General features: G+C 47.8%; 1 protein-coding gene across 1 annotated transcript in view; it reads right to left on the reverse strand.

Annotated features, from left to right (window-relative positions):
- DOCK5 (dedicator of cytokinesis 5) overlaps positions 1-19,862 on the reverse strand; it is a 581,227-nt gene that overhangs the window by 92,304 nt on the left and 469,061 nt on the right. The window contains exons 41-43 of the mRNA XM_086942489.1: positions 15,855-15,992; positions 9,001-9,155; positions 5,230-5,407 (exon numbers count right to left, since the gene is read on the reverse strand). Coding sequence (XP_086798615.1) covers positions 5,230-5,407; positions 9,001-9,155; positions 15,855-15,992 — 471 coding nt within the window. The remainder of the gene's footprint in view (positions 1-5,229; positions 5,408-9,000; positions 9,156-15,854; positions 15,993-19,862) is intronic.

A 19,862-nucleotide genomic window follows, 5' to 3' on the forward strand; every position in this document is an offset into this window, starting at 1 on the left:
GAACCCGCTGTTCGGGAGGATAAACCCGAAACTGCGCCGAGTCGAGAACCGCTCCGATGAAGAGGAGCTTTTGAGAGGGACACAGGTGTGACTTCGGCACATTGATGGAGAACCCCAGCAGGTGCAGGAGGTCGGCCGTAGTCTTGAGGTGGCTGACGACTGACTGGGGCGAGCCCGCCTTTAACAACCAGTCGTCGAGGTAGGGGAAGACAAACCCCTAGCCTGCGCAGATGAGCTGCGACCACCGCCATCACATTCGTGAACACCCGTGGGGCGCTGGTAAGGCCGAAGGGGAGCACGGTAAACTGAAAGTGCTCGTGGCCTACCGTGAACCGCAGATAGCGTCGGTGGGCTGGCAGGACGGGGATGTGGAAATAAGCGTCCTGCAAGTCCAACGCTACCATCTAGTCTCCTGGGTCCAGGGCAGCTAAGACCTGAGCCAGTGTCAGCATTTTGAACTACTCCTTCCGGAGGAAGCCGTTGACGTTCCGTAGATCCAAGATAGGGGGTAGGCCCCCTTTGCCTTCTTGGGTACCAGAAAGTAGTGGGAGTAGCAACCACACCCTACTTCTGGCCCAGGAACGCTCTCGATGGCCCCCTTGGCCAAGAGGGCCGTAACTTCCTCTTGCAGAAGTCGCAAATGATCCCCCGACACGCGGTGGTACTGTGGTGGCATGGCTGGAGGGATCGTCTCGAAGGAGAGGGAGTAGCCCCTTTGGACGATTTGCAGCACCCACCTGTCCGATGTGACAGTGCGCCAGTGGAAGTGGTGATGGCGTACCCTGCCCCCCACTGGCGTCACATGGGCCTGAAAGCACGGACTAGGAGGGTTGTGAGGCAGATGCTGCTGAGGTAGGTGTGGACTGGCCTTGCCGTTGTCCCCGACCGCCGCCACGGCGGTTTCCACGGCCCCCACAGCGTTGGTAATTAGTCTGCGGTGCGTGGCTGGCAGCACGTGTGGCGTCGCCCCTTCCTTGGCCACGAAAGGAGCGAAAGGCACCTGACTGCTGGCGTGGGCCGAGAGGCCCAAGGACTTGGCCGTAGCCCTGTAGTCCTTAAAGCGCATGGTCTGCCTTGTCGCCAAAAAGGCGACGGCCATCAAACGGCATGTCCATGAGGGTATTCTGGACATCGGACGAAAAGTTGGCGGACCTAAACCAGGCATGGCGATGAATCGCCACCGTCGTTGCCATCGCTCTGCCCAGTGAGTCGGTGGTATACAGCCCACACCGAATGGAAAAGCGTGCTGCATCTCGACCCTCCGCAAGGGCTTGGGCGAGTTTAGTCTTGACCTCCGCCGGGCATTGTGGCAGCACGTCCGTGATCGTGTACCACAGAGAGTGGGTGCAGCAGCCCAAGAGGCATGCAGTGTTGGAAGACCGCAGTCCCAAACTCAGGGAGGAGTATACCTTCTTGCCGTATTGCTCATACCTCTTGGACTCCCGATCGGGTGGAGCCGACGGGAATGCTGTCTGGGAGTTGGAGGCCTGGATGACCAGGCTCTCGGGGGTGGGATGGGTGGACAGGAAACAAGGGTCGCCCGGGGCCGGGCGGTGGCGTCTGGCCATGTTTCTATCTACAGGCGGACCTGTAGCGGGCCTGGACCAAGTGCCCAAAAGAACATCAGTCAAGGCCTCATTAAACGGCAGCAGAGGCTCGGCCGAGCTTGACTGCGGTTTAAGGACCTCAGTGAGGAGGTTAGTCCTCACGGCCGCGACGGGGAACTTAAGGCCCAAGGCCTTGGGCGCCCGCGTCAACACCACACTGAAGGTTGCCCCCTCCTCCGTAGCCACGGTAGGGGGTGAGACAAAACCAGTGTCAGACCACTGGCATCCCCAGGTTCACCTTTCTAGTCCTGCTGGGACTGACACTCACGTGTCAGAGGGTCCTTAGAACCCTCCCAATACTCCTCATCACCCATGTCCTGAAAGTCAGGGTTGTCAAAGGATGGGACCGTTCCGACGCCGGAACCGGATCGAGGGAGGCATTGGGGACGGCGTCGCCCGAAGTCGGCACCGGAGGCGACACCCTAGGGACCGGCGCCGGTGAGGTCGTTAGGTCAACCGGCGACGACCCGGATCCGGAAGCGGATCCAGCGGGGCCCTGCGGCGCCGGGCCCGAAGGCGTCGGGCCGAAGCACCTGACCCGCTAGGGCCCCCAGACGGGTCCGCTGGGCCCGAAGGCGCCGCAGAGCCCATCGGAGGAGAGAGGGACCTCATGGCCATGAGGAAGTGCTCGATCTCCGGCGTCGCTTGCTGCCCAGGGACCGGAGGGTATGGGGCAGGTCGCGACGCCTGCGACTCTGACGGAGCCGCTTGGGCGGTGTCACCCTAACACCCGGCCGCGTCGCGCGAGCGTATGGGGGAGTCGGAAGAGTGATAATGTCTCTTTGAATTCTTGTGCTTACCTGACGACTTCGAGCCTGAAGAGTGATGTCGACTCCTGGAGCTATGATGGCTCCGCCCCCGCGACCGGTCCCTCGACCTCCGTCCGGACCGGGACCTCTCGCGGCGAGGAGCCGGCTGCCGGAGCTCGAGCCGCTTGCGGGACCGCTCCTGCCTAACTTCCGAAGTCAGGGCTCAGCAGTCGGACAGGCCTTGTCGTCGTGGTCGATGCCGAGACAGTGAAGACACCGGCGGTGTGGGTCGGTTACCGACATCAGTCGGTCACAGTCCTCACAGGGTTTAAAACCTGGCATCCCTACCGGCACCGTTCGGAGTCTAAGACTCGAAAAGGATCAATAGGGATCGTAAAAAGTTTAGTCAAAAAGTTACTAAGGTACCACTTTTTCCGGATCTGCGCTGCTGGCGCAGAAAAAAGAAGAACTGAAGTCAGCACGCGGAGGCGGTGTCTAAGTACTCCGACGATGTCATCACGACGCCGACGACGGACGAGGAGCCGCGGACGACGCCTACCGACGCGCAAGGGTACTGCTACACAAAAATTTCCGGATCCAGTCTGACGCCTGGGGATATTCTAAAATAAGGAATCTAATACTAACCTGTTTCTTTCAGATAGTCCACTCCACAGAATGGGGAGGAGGGAGTGCAGTGAGGAGTCTTCAGTAAGACAGAATGGCCATAAAGAGCCTTATCAAAGTTAAGTATCTCGTACTTCTGATGGCTACCTCTAATCACAGATTTCTCACATTCTGATTAGAGACCGTTATCTCACTGAAAGTGATACGTCTCCTAAGGAACCTTGAGCTGAGTTTGGGGTCGCAATGAATCGATCTACCCAAGGCATGCCTAACTCGGCTAAGATACTTTAAACTACCACCAGTTGCAAACATCTTTTGTATCTGGCTAGATGCCACCAGCTGAACTCCTTCACTTTGGTTGTCAGGAATCTTGCCAATTGGTTGACTTGAATCACCTGAAGATCCAGCCACCTCCACAGCCGTAGTGCTTTCTAGCACAGCACACTTGACCTCACACCACTCTCCTTGTTGCAGTACCATGTGACTGTAGTGCTGCCAACAGGACATAGGCTGTTTTGCCTTTGAAAGATGTCAAGAAGGCCCTCCTGGCCAGCCAAGAGGTGTGTAAATCTAGTACATTAATATGGTCTCTCTGTTCAATGGAGAACTGAGGCCTCGTCTTTTACTTGCCTCTGTGACCCCTCAGCAGGAACGAAGCATCTATCAACACTGTCAGCTCTAAATGGAGAAAAGAGACCGATTGGCAAAAGGTCTTGGCCTAAGGTCTGGCTGCCTCCTTCAACACACTGACGTTGGTAGACGCTGTTGAAAATGACGAATGTTCATCGGTGAAACATCAAGAGACTGCTAAACCGCATTGATGAGACTCAAAAAAATAGGAACCAATGTCAGCACAGAGGCTGGCAGCTATTATTCAATAGTGTCATTGTGTCTGGTGGACTCAAGCCGCATGGCGACAACTGGTTGTAATGGATAGCTACCACTGTGGAAAAAGACTGACGCCTGGGAGAATATTCTTAAAATGAGGACGCTGCAGGTTGTTATATCCATAAGAATGATATTTTACTAGGCATACCATGTCTGTTCGATATATGTATATATCCACCCATGAACCCAGAATTTGGAACAACATTCATGTCTCCATCAGGACTGCCCCCAACCCCGCTCAGATTTAGGAAAGACACACATTTTTAAAGAACACCAAGTGCGGAGAAAGTACTAGTCAAATACCACTCTCAGAACCCACCAATCACTCGCTGAATGTATCCTTGCCTTTAGCCTTTAACAGTCATCAGATGGTTCTAGCTAGGTGTGTGTGATTCAAAACCAGCACAGCAGAGAAGTCACCACAATCTTTAGAGAAAGGAAACAGTCAGAAGAGTGTATAACAGAAGGAAGAATGGGTATGGAAACAGGAGGAATATAGAAAAATGAACAGACAAGGAAGTAAGCTGGAAAAATGGAATAATACTGGAGGCAGTTCAGAGGAAGAGTAGGGGAAAAATTAATGGGAATATAGGTTGGGTAGAATGAGGGATTGTAAAATTAAGTAGGTAGGGAATATGACAATGCAGAAGCTGGAGGTGTTAGGGAATGTGAACAAAGATTTGATGAAAAGAGGACTGTACAAAGGTGCAGGCCGTCAAGTCGATTGGGTAGATGAGGTTAAAATACATGAAAGCTAACTGAGATAGTGTGCACAACAGGAAAGCTAACTCGGGATCAAGTCTGTGAGTATCTGGGTTGTGGTGGTCTCCCTTAGTTAAATAGGGCAACAAATGGACAACAGTCTTAAATTTGATATCAAAACAGATTATTAATTAATGGCAATTCAAATCAATCTCTAAATCACCTGTTTTCTGCATCAGTTTATTGTTTTCTATCCCCGATTATGTAAAGAGTAGTCTTTGTTTGTGAAATGTGGCCCCTGGATTATTGTGAGGGATATTTGCATATATATGTCCATCCACAGCTAAAAAGTATTTCATCTGAGAGCTTCTAGGACCTTAATGTAAAATGTAGGCTTCGTTTTGGATTTCTAAAGATATTTAGAATACACAAGATCTTTTTATCCTTGAAAAAGTATCTAGGTAGGCTCCAAGTCTTGTTTCAGAAATGATACATACTCACCTCTCCGAAATATATTTTCTGGCAGGTTGAAATATAGAGAATTATGTATTTCTTTGGACAGGATTTATAATAATCTTATTGCTGCACTATTTTATTCATCCACAAAAAACTATCGGAAATACACAAAAACTTAAATCTCCTTAATTTGAGATTCTTACCATTTCTGAAGACCGGTCAGACTCTGCCTGCTTCTCCACAATAACCTGTGACTTGCTGACATTCCATTCTTTCCTCTTGAACTTGCTGATTCGATTGTCGCTTTCGTCTTTGATGGGAATGTCGTCCGTTCTTGAAATTACAGATGCTCTTCTTTCAACCAAAGGCTCAAGAATCGACCTGTGCCCATGACATGACACAAAAATATAAAAATCTTTATAACATCCCATTACAGAGACATGTTCTTGGAAAACACAAACAGTAACATAACACATGGAGGGCGAAAAGACTGATTACGTTCAGAAGATGAGGGGCTAAAGAAACAAACTAGAGCAGAGCTTTGTGGAAGATCAGTAGAACTAAATGTTGAAATCTGCCAGTGGATACGAGGAGACATAACACAGTGTGCCATATCAAAGAAGAACAGTATCAGTATATCAAGGCAGATCCCAAAAAATAAATTAGCGTTTCAAGTTTGTGCTTCAATCGATTTGAGATGCTGCTCTATTTAAGGCTAGTTTTTCTTATGAGAAGATCAGCATTGGATAGTGGATTTAATTACTGGTGCACATATATTAAGTGCTACAGGACAGTAGCTGAGTATGAATGAAAAATTGGTGCCGTGTTAAAGACTGATGTTCTATAATCCCTACACTGTCGAAAAACTAGGTTATATAGTTGCCTGTGTGTGATTTTGTTCTCCTTCTCTAAATAGTCCGATCAGCAGGGTAAAACAATACCTTCCCAAGATCATCTCTAAGTTGGGCCAGAAAGCTAGATGTCTCACACACAGAGGCGGCCCCTCTATTCGAGTTGAGGAACACCGCCCGTCACCATCCGCAAATAAAACGATAATAAAACAGGTTTTTAACTCGTTGTATTATTGTTTTATTTTAATCCCCCTGAAACTACCCCCAGGACTCTGTGGAGTCTTGGGGGAGGGTTCAGGGGGATGACACTGTGGTGGGGAAGTACTAGTGCACTCCTTTGTCTCTTCACTGCACATGATGCTTTTGGACGACAGTTTCAGGCTGGCCCGCTTTCTCCAGCCCCAGCTGGAGAAAGCAGGCACAGGCTCTCAGTCTACCGGGAGCACGAAGTCACAGTGTCCAGGCCAATCCTGATGCTGCTTTGCTGCAGCGTGATGATTGGCCCCAGTGCAGTCTGGGAGCCTGTCCCAGATGCAGGAAGAGCGTGATGGAGCGGACGACGGCAGAGGCGGTGATCAGGTAAGTTTATTTTTTGTCCCCGGAAATCCCCCCTCCCCCGCATCTCCCTCTATCGGCCCACCTGGCCACTTTGGCTAGGGACGGGCCTCTGCTGCTCACATAAAGGAATGTTTTTTCTCCTAGACTAATGGGCCAAACCTGATCTCAATCAGTGAAAGTGTGCTTTCAGATCTTATGGGCAACAATAATGGATATCTGGCCAAGTCATCCTTCAGTAATTTATGAACAAACCTGTATGACAACTCTGCAATATATTTCCTGTTTTACCATGATCTCCAAGTTCAAATAACACAATTAGCAACAAAACGCTGACAGTTCCTTTTTGCTTCTTCCATCAGTGTTATATTAACCGAACACCCACCTAGGTTGTGAAAACGTTTCTTCCTCCTTTGATTGACCAGCCATTGAAAGGAATATTGACAAATGGGCCTCCCTGCAGTCGTACTGATGATCACTAATCTTGTAGCTCCTTAGCTAGTGGGGAAATCCCCCAGGTTCTCAAATATGCAATTATTACATCTATCCTACAGAAACTAACTACGGAATCGGTTATCCTGTTGAATCATAGACCAATCTCAAGCCTCCGATTTCACAAGGTAATCAAAGCAGTCTCCAGCCTAATATCTTCTCCCATTCCTGAGCCCAATGGCCTCATTAGTGACCCTCAATCTCAATTTTGGCCTTGAAGGAGCACCAATACCACCCTGCTAAACACAACATAAAAGCTCTTCTCTGCCTGAGTACAAGGTCTTCCTGTGCCCTGATACTACTACATCTTTCTGCAGCATTTAACACCATCAGGTGCCCATTCAAAGATAGTCTTTCTCAGCAGTCATTACCGACACTGCTCTAGTAATGCTCAAATCATTCTAAAACAACAGTACCCATCATGTCAAAATAGATCCCTCCCTCTCAAAAATAGCCAACATCTACTGTGGTCTTCCTCAAAGCTCCTCTTTGGCCGGCCAAACAGTCATGTGCATTTTGCATGGCCTCCACCAGGCTGTAATGCGTAGCCTGGTGGGAAACATGCACAGGATCTCTGTGCCAATCTGAGTACTGAACCACAGTGCTCAGGCCAATCACAACACTGCATTGCAGACCCTGTGATTGGCTTATGGGAACCTGTGTGCTTCCTGGACTCGCAGAGAAGCACAGGAGAGACAAGGCCGGACGAAGAGGTAAGTGGTATATTTTTTTTATATCTTGTCCTCCCCCCACCCCCGTTCCCTGCCAGCCGCTACTGACAGAAACTGAGCAAAGCCATACACTTCTGGTATGGTGCAGAGCGCAAACAGTTCACAGAACTGCATACATAGTCAAATCACAGTGCCAAACAATTCAAGTTTGGAAAAAGCTAAGTAGTCTAGAAACTACTGTGAAATTTACCTGTGCAGGAATTAAAAAATGCACACAGAAATACAGACAAAATAAACAGGATGTTTCAATTAATTAATTAATTGTGTGCTTATATAGCGCTGGAATCACTCCCGAAGGGGTACCTCCGCGCTTCGACCGCTACGAAACCCTTCCTGGCTTCCCTGAGAGATGGTCCCTTAATGGGTATCTCCAGGGTGAGACCAGGCATCCCCGGCGGTCTGGTGGGGCCGTTAGTGAAGATGAGGCAAGCTAGTGCCCAGAGTTGCCGAGTGTGATCGCTGATCAGAGTGGGCACCGAGGCGAGAGAATTATCGAGTCCGCTGACCCTGGTCCAGAAACCTGCCGCGTCGGGAATCGAACCCTGGTCCCGGGCCGTCCTCTGCTCTCGGGTCTGCCGCCTCTAACCAGTGAGCCACACTACTTCAATATAATTTGTGCAAGATTAATTATGTTTTGTGTAGTAGTGGGAGGTACTATTCCAAAGGAAAGTCCACATGGCTTATGTTTGCTAGCATTGTACGGCATGCAACAGCACCTAATAAGGCATCACAGTACAAAACATTGTGCACTTGGTTAAAAAGTGTATGTCTGTATGAGCCCTATGCAACAAAATCTGGGTGGAGTGTGTGAGGCCTTGACACGTGGTTTCGCAGTTCCACAACAAAGTTGGCATTACTGGTTAACAAGCTGATGCTTGCAGATGACATGAGAAAGGAAAAAGTAATTTTCAAGCAACACTTCAAAAGAAATTACAACTTTTTTCAAGCAAAAAGAGTCAGAGTAAGTGCGAAAAAAGTGTATTTGGGAAAGGAGGTAGGATGTCTACATCTGGCATGTTATGTTGCACAGCTATATATTCAGGGGCTGCCTAAATTGACCGCAAGTGAAACAAATCTAACGATCTATTAATCATTCCATATGACTGGACTACTTATATAGAATGCTCTACTTTCATGAAGGATTCTCACAATCGGACTCATGAACGAGTGTTGTTCCATTGATCAGATGAGTAGGAAAGTGTTTGCTGGCGAGTCTTGCAATTATTTATTGGGCACAAGGATTTGACAGGGAGCCAAAAAGATAAATGCACACAAACTAGGGTACAAGCAGCTGCCTTATAATAGGGACAATGCACATATAGTGAAAAAAATGATCAAAACAAACCCATCAGATCCAGGTCTGGAAGAAGTGCTGTCAGATGATGTAGATGATGTGGAGATGACAGAAGTAGTTGACAGCCTACGGAGGGTGGATGACATGATGTAGGGCAGCACCACAGAACCCGAGCGGCTTGGCTTCCTGTCGGTTAGTGAGGAAGGCTGTTGAAAACAGAAATCCATTAGAAACGAGTTCATGTTAAAGCAGAGACTAAAGTAACATCCTAATAAATGTACACACTTTTCAATCTATTGATAGACGAGCCTTGGGCTATTAACCACAGATGAGCGCTTAACTAGCAACACAACTAAGCAAAGCACAATAGTTTTAGTGCACAACTGATGCTCAACAAACAGGATTATAGATGTGGGATAAAAGTACTTTGCTCTTTCTGGTGGATCCTCTAACTGTAGATTCCTCATCTTGTCATTTTCACACAGGCGCTAAATTGGATCAGGAAAACTCAAAAGCAGGGCTCCTGCACGCCGATAGGTGGTGCTGTGCAACTCCACATCAACACTATTCCACTCTGCATATAAATACCACCCATGTGCACTGATGTCGGTTTCTTTCAGGAACTCTTCTGAGGAGCCCATCTGCAAATTGAACTAGCAAGTGTGCAGATTCCTAGATAGGGAACTTTTTAGATGGAAGTGACCATACCTCAAAATGGAGGGTGAGAGGGTGGTGAGGAATATGCAGTTAAGTAGAGCATTGACTAGACAGAGCATTACTGAAGGTACGTTACTTGTTCTTCTAGTGGATACTTCTACCCACAGATTAATCAACTTGCAAATAGATACCAAAGTAGCATCAACCGAGGTGGAGGGTCTGTGGAAAGGCTCAAACTAAAAAATCCAACAAGAATGAGCGGGCAAAACAACCATCTCAACTGACCTGACTATTGAGACCATAGTGTTTTGTGGTTGGGCGCAATACCGACAACTGCCCTTTAACTGTGCCTGGAGCAACTCTTTTCTTGAATAAACAGTTTTGCTTGCAACAGGACAACTGACAGGCCCTGCACATGTCTCAGCGTCCAGCATACATAGGCTTCGTAAAAAGGACACCTGGCTGCTAAGATGACATCAACTACCTCAGAAGAAAGGTTAAAGCGAATCAACTGCCACCGCTCAATCTCTATGCATGGAGAAGCAGGATGTGATGGCTCAGCAGCAGGACTCAACCCTGCTGTCGTGACAGGAGGTCCTCTGGAAGTGGCTGCTTGATTGGAGGATGGATGCACAAGGCCAGAAGCTCCAGGTGCCACACTCTGCTGGCCCAATACGGAGCCACTCAAATTATTTGTCCTGGTCGTTTTATCTTTTCCAGAGATGAGGAGAGGTAGTGGTGGAAAGGCATACAAGAGTCCAATGCTCCACACAAAATGGAATGCATCTCCGCGAGAGAGCCTGCATGGGAACTCCAGGGCAAAAAAGTGCTAACAATGGACGTTCTCTGTGGTGGCAAAGAGAGCGAGCCAGGGCTCACCCTGGCCTTTAATGATCCAGTGAGGTGGTGTAACATCTGAGAGATACTCTGATGATTCAGCCAACTCCCAGAGGCAGACAGCCTCTTGGAACAGGACCCCACCCTGTTTGTTGTAGTACCACATGCCTGTGGTGTTGTTGATGTGAACCATACCAGCTATCCCTTAATTGAGGGTAGAAGGCCTTCACTGTCAAGCAAATTTCATGCCACTCCAACAAACTGATGTGGAGGCGGGTCTCTGCTCAAGACCAAAGTCTTCTGATCTGCCCCTCTTCCATATGACCTCACCTACTCAGTAGCAATGAATTCATCATCGTTGCCTACTCAAAGCAGGGCAAGGAGACGGTCTGCCGCTGGTCAAATTGAGATTGAACAGCCACTAATGCAAGTCTTTTGCTGTCTCCTCAGACACCTGGATGGAATTTGGCATGTTTCCTTGATGCTGAGCCCACTGAGACTTTAAGTCCCACTGCAAAGCTTGCATGTTCCACCTGGCATTTTCGGCATATGGGAAGCAAAAGGCTAGTAAGCCCAAAAGCCTCAGTCTCACTGAGATCAAGGATAGAGGTTGGAACATCGGGATTATCTCCCGAGTGTCATGGTCTCGCTGGTCTGAAGGAAAGCACAACATATCCATGATAGCGCTGCTGAAGAGCAGCCCCTGCAAAGGAGTCGGGTGTGACTATGCAAATTCATTTAGAAGCCCAAAGGTGTAACGAGGTTCCCCATCATTTGGAGGTGGGTTGTAACTAACTCTGGTGAGTCCACCTTCAACAGCCTGCCATTGAGTTAGGGTACGACTAGTAACCCCCCTCCAAAGATTGGTATCGAACACCGCTATCACCTATTTGAACACTTGAGGGTTACTGATGAGGCTGAAAGGGAGCAGGGCAAACTGAAAGTGCTTTTGGCCTCCTGTGAATTGCCGAGAGCATCTGTGGGAGGACGAAGATGAGAAAACAGTGTCCTGCAGGTCCAATGCCACCATCCAGTTTCCAGGATGGATCGAGGGTAGAAGGAAACTGGGCCAGGGTGAGCATTTTGAATTTGGCCTTGCACCGAAATGGTGATACTGGTGGATAAGAGGTGCCTCGGTCGAGGTCAAACCGGCAGCCACTCACAATCAAAAAGTACAATGGGTATCTCGTTTTACGGCATTGATTAAGTCCGTGGCGAAGCTCCAGGAACCAGCATGAATGTTGGTGCCGGGAGTGTAGTTGGAACTAAAGCCTGAGGTGGGCCCATGGTGGACACGGAGGGTCAAACCAGCGCAGAAGGTGAACCATGCCGGAGGTATTCCAGAAGGAGAACCTCTCAGCTATGTGGGTTCTGAAGATGCACCACAGGGAGTTGGCAAGGATCAGAGTCAGAGCATAGCCTTGTGGAACTCTTTGATCTGTTTTGGCATGGCAGATGGACTCAGAAACTCAGGCTGTTCTGGAAAAAGTTGCAGGATAGGCTCCGATGTCGACTGACTTCAGGAGCGAGATCAAGAAATATGGAGCAATGGAGACATCCTTGTGACGTCTCAAAAGAGTGAGAGTAGCTGGAAGGGGCAGAGGCCCGCTTAGATTTCTTGTATTTTTTCTTTGACTCAACTTTGAGTGAGACAAAGACCACCCCTTGGAAGGACTCCTGCGACTTCTGGATCTAGAACGGAGATTGAATTTTCAACTTGGAGAAGTAGTCACTGACTCTTCCTTTGCTTGGTGATGTAGACTTTTGCCTCACAGGCTCGGGTGGCCTTCTGGTTCATTGACGTGCAACCTCTGCAGGCCTTAGAGATGTGACACCACAGGCAAACCTGATGATGTTCTGAGTCAGATATTTGTTTTTGTGACAGTCTCTACAAGGTTTGAAGCCTATCATTTTGGGTGGTGCCATTTCCCTAGCACACTGATTTCCAAATTTAAAGAGGTAAAGGGGGTCTCACAGAGATGAGAGAAAGCTCTGTATTCTTGTAAAAAAAAGGAAGTTACGTTAGTGCATGGGTGTGGCCCCTATATAGGCTCTGCATGTCATTTTATGGAGTGGAACAGTATCAGTGATGAGCCACATGGCACCACATACTTGCGCACAAAGGTACTGTTGAAAAGCTCCCAGATCCAGTCTGAAGCCTGGGGAATATTTAAAAGGTGTAAATCAGCTGCTAGAAGTATCTATCAGAGCAGTTATTTTGGTACCAGTGTATTGCCTATGCTTAGCGCTAATATTTTCATAGCAACCAAAAGAACCTCTTCAAAACTGATTTATTTATAACTGCTTTGGCACTAAAACGTTTGAATCAACATTTCTTATTGGAGATTTTAATATATTTTAATACCAAAGGAGGCTGTGATGTTGTCTTTGACAACTGGCCTCATTTATCTTTGTACACTGCAACCTCGGTAGCACATTTATAAATAGCCATGCCTAATGTTTATTTCTGAGATTTATTTCAAAGGTGAAGACTTGTTTTGCAGCATTTTGTCATCACTCTTTTGAAGTCCTTGGCTTATCTCCTGTATATTTTTGTGCCTCATGTCTTTAACTTTGCAGGTGGCTGCTTCGCTTGACTTCTTGAACAGCTACGCTGTTTAAGAGTGGTCTTTTTCACTACAATTAACTACTTAGCAGTTTTCTGATTTTTCCACCTGTAGTTCTCTCACTCATTTGGGAGTCTAATGGGCTTGAGTTCATTGTGTGTAACCACCTTTTCATGCTAACCGTGCCAAAAGGGCAGGTCAGCATATTTAGCTGCTCCATTTCTCTGATGAACTTACGGAAAAGTGAAAAATATGTCAGGAATGAATGCGAAACTGAGAAACTTCACATATTATAACAATAAGCTCAAAATGAACCTCAAAGAGGTAATACCCACTTTGCTTCACTTAGTGTACACATTTAAAACAATGAGAATCCAGCAAATGTGTTTGAGTGCAGCCACACTGCCTTTAAAGATATCTGATAATGTTCAGGAAGGAGCTTTGCCTAGCTATAGTGGGGTAGTTCACATCACAATTTGAAACTTCAAGCTAGGAGTTTTAAGCAACAGTGGTAGATAAAGAAGAGAAAAGATTGGTGAAGTCGGAGTTGAGATTTCCATATAACTCAGTCGATGGTAAATTTAGTAAGGGGCTGAGAGAGAGTAAGGGCTAAAGGTGGACAGCCATCTGGAGGGAGAGGTGGCTGGAGTGGGGAAAGATATCTGATGGACAGAGACTGGCTCGCCTCACAACTCTATGGCATACACAAAACCAAAAGCAGCAGCTAGGCTCTTTACTCTGGCACCCTCCATGAGAGGTACCTGGGTAACTTGGGCTTTTAAGTGCAAAACAGAGCTTGAAAACGCACAGAAGTGAGATTACTTGATCCCACTGGAATAGACCCATGTTCAGGTACAGTGTACTTGGGATCACATCAGGCCAAAAGTCAAAACGAAACCTGAGCAAGTGAGACAGACACAATTCAGGGTAAGTTTTTCCTTTTCTGCATCTTTGTCAAAAGCTGCAAAAACAAACTGATAATCTGATATTGTACGGCAACGTGTCCACCAAGTTTCTTCCCATAATCAAAGAATGCATGTAAAACAGAAAAAGAATCACAGAAGTCATGTGATGACTATGACAGCTATTTGGCTGTGTGTAGACCAATTCACTCTGCTGCCACCTTGAACACAGCAGTGTGCCACTAGGAACAGTGTGCAAGTTCCAAACTCAAGACTTGTTAAAGAATGATCATTAAGTTCAAAGCATAAAACAATGCAAGGTATATTTCTGGGAGAGAATACAAAGACACCTGACATCAGGGCAGAATCTTTTACTTAGGTGGGACAAAGTTAGTGAGCACTGCCTGTCCTTACTGTTCACCTGACAATACTAGAAGCAATAGCCTACTAAAACTGTACAAAGAGTGACCCTGCAGTACACCTTCTACTGTATTACACTTCTATTAACCTACATCTTCCAGTTCCTGAAATGTTCTATAAATCCCGCTACATCAAGCAAGCAGGAACAGAAGATCTAAGATGTCTGTCCAGGATATCAGACTGATACAACCACCAAGCCCACTCTGAGACAGCTACACCATCTTGCTTTCCATCTCCTATCAAATCAAATTCCCGTTATCAAAAGTCTCCGCATAGCCTCCACAGCCATTGGACCTCTTTATAATCCAAGACATTAACTATTGAAAGCCTATGTTTCCTGGTCAAACAAGGACATGTCACTGTCAACTTTCTTGTCACTAATGTGACAGGCTGATTGTGCCTCTTAACCAATGAACTTAAGTTGGATAAGAAGAGAAGATGGTTTCTTGATGTTCAGAGAAACTGGTCAGAAAGCAAACTTGGTAACCAATGGAATGGAAGCAGAAACTAATATTGTACGTGCTTTATAAGAATGTACAGCAACTGTCTATTGGACATAGCACGCAACAGGTAAGAGCAATGGCACATTAGAAACCAGAAATGTGTTTAATTGTATTCCACGTGGTGGAGCAAGCCAGAGGTGAAGGCTAGAATGGCTTTGCAAAACAGAGCATAATTGTGACTTTAAAAAATATAGGGCCAGATGTAGGTGAATTCAATTTAGTGAGTCCTTTTTAACAAATCGCTATTAAGGACTCGCAAAATTGAATGTAGGTAGGAATCGCAAAAATATTTGCGATTCCTTAATATTGCTTAATTGCGAATCGCAAATTGAGATTCGTAATCAATGGTACTATCCCATTCATTCCTATGGACCAAGAGGCCCATACGAATGAATAGGATTTAGGCCCGCAATTTGCGAGTAACCAAGAGGCACTCACAAATTGTGGGCACAATTTTAAGGGTGAAAGGGTCCAAAAGGACACCCTGTTGCACCCCTAAAATGTGCATGTGTGCACATGTGGGGCACATACATGCCCTAAGGGCATGTACGTGTGCCACATGGCACTCTGTAAAAAGCCAAAAAGTTATTTTTTAAATGAAATCGCAAAATCCCCCCAACTTGAAGTTGGTGGTATTTTGACATTCCTTAAGGCAAAATCGTAATTTGCGATGCCTACCAGCATAGCATTTAGGGAATCACAAATTGTGATTCTCTAAATGCTTGCGCAAAATAAGGAATCACAATTTTTGTGATTCCTTATTTTGCGTGTGGGTATTTGCCTTCCTACATTGCTCACAGCCAAATTGCGATCGCAAATGCTGAAATTCTGTGAATTTCAGTGTTTGCGACCGCAATTTGGCGGCTTACATCTGGCCCATCATTTTATATGGTTTTATCTAAAGATTAAATCACATCGAGATCAACATAAATGCTGTAAAATACTGTACTGTCCTCACAGACTGTTTGTTTATTAACTTACTGGAAATAAAAATGTGTTTTATAATTAAGTGCTAGTACCAAAGTTATAACGCCATAGAGCTTCTCTACTTTTTCCTTCAGCTCCTTGAAGCAGGATGTCAAACGCTCATGCAGAGGCCTCAGCTGCTCTGTGAGCTTCTCCCCGTGGATCCTGAGGCCTTGCTTGAGTAAAGGCATCTGCAAAATAAAGAGAATTCACAGTATTAGAGGCAAGACTCCAACAACGAGGATCCTAGATCAGAGCAGCAGCAGCCTGCCTCATCTGAAAAAAGCCTCATTAACACTTCTTTTAAAGCACAATAATAACACCTACAAATATAATTGTCTAATGTGTACTTTAAATGTATTAAACATTTTTTTTTATCGACAGACAAAAAACAGAAGCATCATTTCTAAAATGCATACAGTGATCATCACCATAAATCGCCGAGCTGGGGATCATCATCAGAAGAATAAACTGAAGCAGTGCAAAGAGCCACATTTTAGAGATTTTCAAAAGCAATATGATTTCGAGTTAGTGCTGAGGTGTGGCAGATGAACATTCCGATACTGAGTTGTCAAATAAGAAAGAAATATTTCACCTATGGTGGAGTGAAGAATACATGGGACGACAAAGATTTGCAGAGGCCAACCGCGAGGCAAACACACACAGTAGTAACATTTTAAATGTATATGTAGAAAGGTGGCTCGAGTCATATTGGAAAGGGGCGACCACTCGGTCCCCCCGAACATATGGTTGGGTGCCCCGATCCCCCCGGGAAACCATTTTGGGCGGGGGGTGTGGCTCGGCTGGTATGCCCGAAACGGCGTAGCCGGGGCGCGCCTTTTCCCGCCCAAGAGGGGTTGTCCTAGACACCTACACCGAAGACCACGCCCAGTAGGCGTACCGGAGGAGGGTACACGCCCTCCCGCAGAAGAATAAATAGAGCGGGAATCCGAAGAAGCGTCCTCTTGTTCCTGTGCTCTGAAGGCTGCACCCACTCGTTGCTCGTGAGCCCTCGACGGAACAAGCAGCAATTTTGAGAACTTGTAATCTTGTTGTTTCTCTTTCAGTTATTTGGAGTTCGAAGAGTCCAGGACCTCGTCGTCGACTAGGAGCGGAATACTCGAAACCATGGCTGGCAAGAAAGCGGGAAAGGGTTCCGAGACGGATAAGGTGTTACGCCTATTGTCGAACCGGATGGCTTGCATGGACCGAAAATTCGGACAAGTCCAATCGATCGGTAGAGGTTTGACGGAGGTCAAAAAACAGCTGGCTGCACTGAGCAACCCGGGTCATCCTAAGAAGGTAATAGGCCCGGCCTTGCCGGGAGTCGTCCCCGAGGGTAGAGGGAAACGGGTCAAGAAGAGGGCGGTTTCGGGGGAGGTCCCGGTTCCAGAGGTACCCCCAGTCGCCCCCCTCATGACGGCAGACAACCCGGTACCAAACCCAGATATAGGTCAGCCGATCCCGGTTGTGATTACTCCCGCTAATGAGGAGGAAATGCCTCCCGAATTAGCTATCCAGTTGGCAGCATGGCTCAAGAAAAAGGCAGGGGGCGCAGTGGCCCCTGGAGACCCGGCCGAAGAGGCCAGAATACTAATCGAGCAATTGCGGCAGTCGAGAGATGTCGCAAAGGCGAATGTTCCTCTTGTTCCCCCACAGGTGGCGCCAGTAGGACCTGCAGTTGGTCACGAGAAGACGGCGGGAACAGCGGCCGAACCGGGTAAGCTCGCATTGCCAATGGCGGGGGAGGGTTCAATACCCTTGAGGCGGGAGAAGGTGGCACAGCACATCCCTATGGCCACAAAAGAGTTAATATGCGGAGACAAATATGTTAACATGTTTTCATTATTAACTGACCATCGCGAGATGGAATATGCTAAAACCCAGAAGGATTTGTGGCACCCGAGCGTCTGGCGCGCCAAGATGGCGGAATTTAGGGTGGATGAGACAGTAACGAACTGGGTTAAGGCCTTTTCTATATTTACTGCAGTTATGGGGGAACGTAAACCCGAGGTGATGACTGAGTTGACTTGCTATCAAAATCGCATTATGGATTTTTATTCAATGTATGAGGGGGAGGAATGGAAAGGTTATGACATGAAATTCCGGAAAGCGAAAGAATATGATGCTACTTTGACTTGGGATTGCCTGGACTCGGTGTCATGGCACAAGCAGCTCCTGCCAGGGGCGGCAGGTACGTCCTCGCCAGGCGGGAGTGGGTCAGGAGTCGTCCGCCAAAAGCCCGCGGTGCCCTTTTGAGCGGGCGCCGGTGGGGATTACCAGCCTAAGACCGGCGGGAATGGCGGCAAGCGTGGGGTCTGTTGGGGCTTCAATCGAGGCAACTGTAACAGACCGCAGGGAACATGTAGGTTTAAGCATGTGTGTGCGGGCTGTGGGAATTCCTCACACCCGGAAAGATCATGTAGATCTAAAAATAGCGGGACGGGTGGAAAAGGAGGGTCTAAGCAGGAGTGAGGTAGAACGTTGTGACCGATTGCCTACACCCGTTGATCTCATGGCTATGACTCCTTGGTTGAACAAATACCCTGATCATGTATCCGCTGGGGTGTTGAGGAAGGGATTCTTACATGGCTTCCACATCCCGGCGGGGGATTTTCGGGGGGACTCCTTTTGTAGAAACCAGTTATCGGTACAGCACAACCCAAGCGTGGCAGAGAAGAAAATAGCAAAAGAAGTCAGCTTAGGGCGAGTGGCAGGGCCTTTTCATCGCCCGCCGGTGGCGGAGTTCATCTGTTCCCCGTTGGGGGTTGTCCCGAAGAAAGACCCAGGGGAGTTTAGACTTATTCATAACCTATCTGCTCCAAGGGGTTCCTCAGTGAACGAGGCCATTGACCCAGAAGTTTGTTCAGTGCGGTACGCATCGTTCGATGATGCCGTGGCCATGTTAAATCACCTGGGCCCCGGGGCGCTGATGGCGAAATCAGATATCGAATCGGCGTTCCGGTTGCTCCCGGTACACCCACAGGATCAGCGCTTGCTAGGTTTTGCATTTCAAGGGAGTTATTACATGGATAAATGCATGCCTATGGGTTGCTCCATTTCTTGTGCCTATTTTGAAATGTTCAGCTGTTTTTTAGAGTGGGCATTCACCGAGGCCACAGGGCATAAGCATGTTATGCACTATCTTGATGACTTCCTGTTCTTGGGAGTAGCCGGCGATACGAAATGTGCACAGGCGCTGCACGACTTCTGCATCCTCATGAGGGAGTTTGGAGTCCCATTGGCACCAGGTAAGACGGTTGGACCATCTACTTCACTGGAGTTTCTGGGAATTAAGCTCGATTCTGTGGAGGGATGTTTCCGTTTACCGATGGAAAAGGTGGCCAAGTTTAGGGCTTCCTTGACGCAATGCCTGGGCAAGGAGAAAGTGACCCTGCACCAGTTACAACAAACAGTGGGTCAGCTTAACTTTGCTTTGAGGGTGATACCAATGGCCCGCCCCTTCTCACGCTCTATTGCACAAGCTATGGTTGGTCTCAAAGAGGGGCACCACCGTACGAGACTGTCGGCAGAGGTTCGCCAGGATATGCGCATTTGGTTGGCATTTCTGGCGGACTTCAACGGTCGAGTCGTGTGGAACAAGCCGCCAGCGTCTTCAGATGAACTAGGACTGTGGACTGACTCAGCGGGGAGCGTGGGATTTGGCGCCATCTTAGGTAATCGATGGTCGGCGCAAACATGGCCGACGTGGTGGCACTCCAGCGGTCTCACAGGTAACATTGGGTTCTTGGAGTTATTCCCCATTTGGGTTGCTCTGATGGCATGGCCTGTCGACTTCAGGGACCGCTCAGCGGTGTTTTGGTCTGATAATATGACTGTTGTCGAATGCATTAACCAACAGGCAGCACGCTGCAAGTGGATCTTGAGATTGTTAAAACAAGTTGTGCTGCTTTGCATGAGATTGAATGTACAGTTCAGGGCGAAACATGTGCCAGGCGTACTGAATCATGCAGCTGATGCACTCTCTCGTTCACATATGCAGGCGTTCAGGGGTTATCTACCTACAGCGGACCTAGTGGCGGCACCATATCCCGAAGCAC

This window comes from Lissotriton vulgaris, chromosome 11 (assembly GCF_964263255.1).
Source record: "Lissotriton vulgaris chromosome 11, aLisVul1.2, whole genome shotgun sequence".
Taxonomy (NCBI): Eukaryota; Metazoa; Chordata; class Amphibia; order Caudata; family Salamandridae; genus Lissotriton; species Lissotriton vulgaris.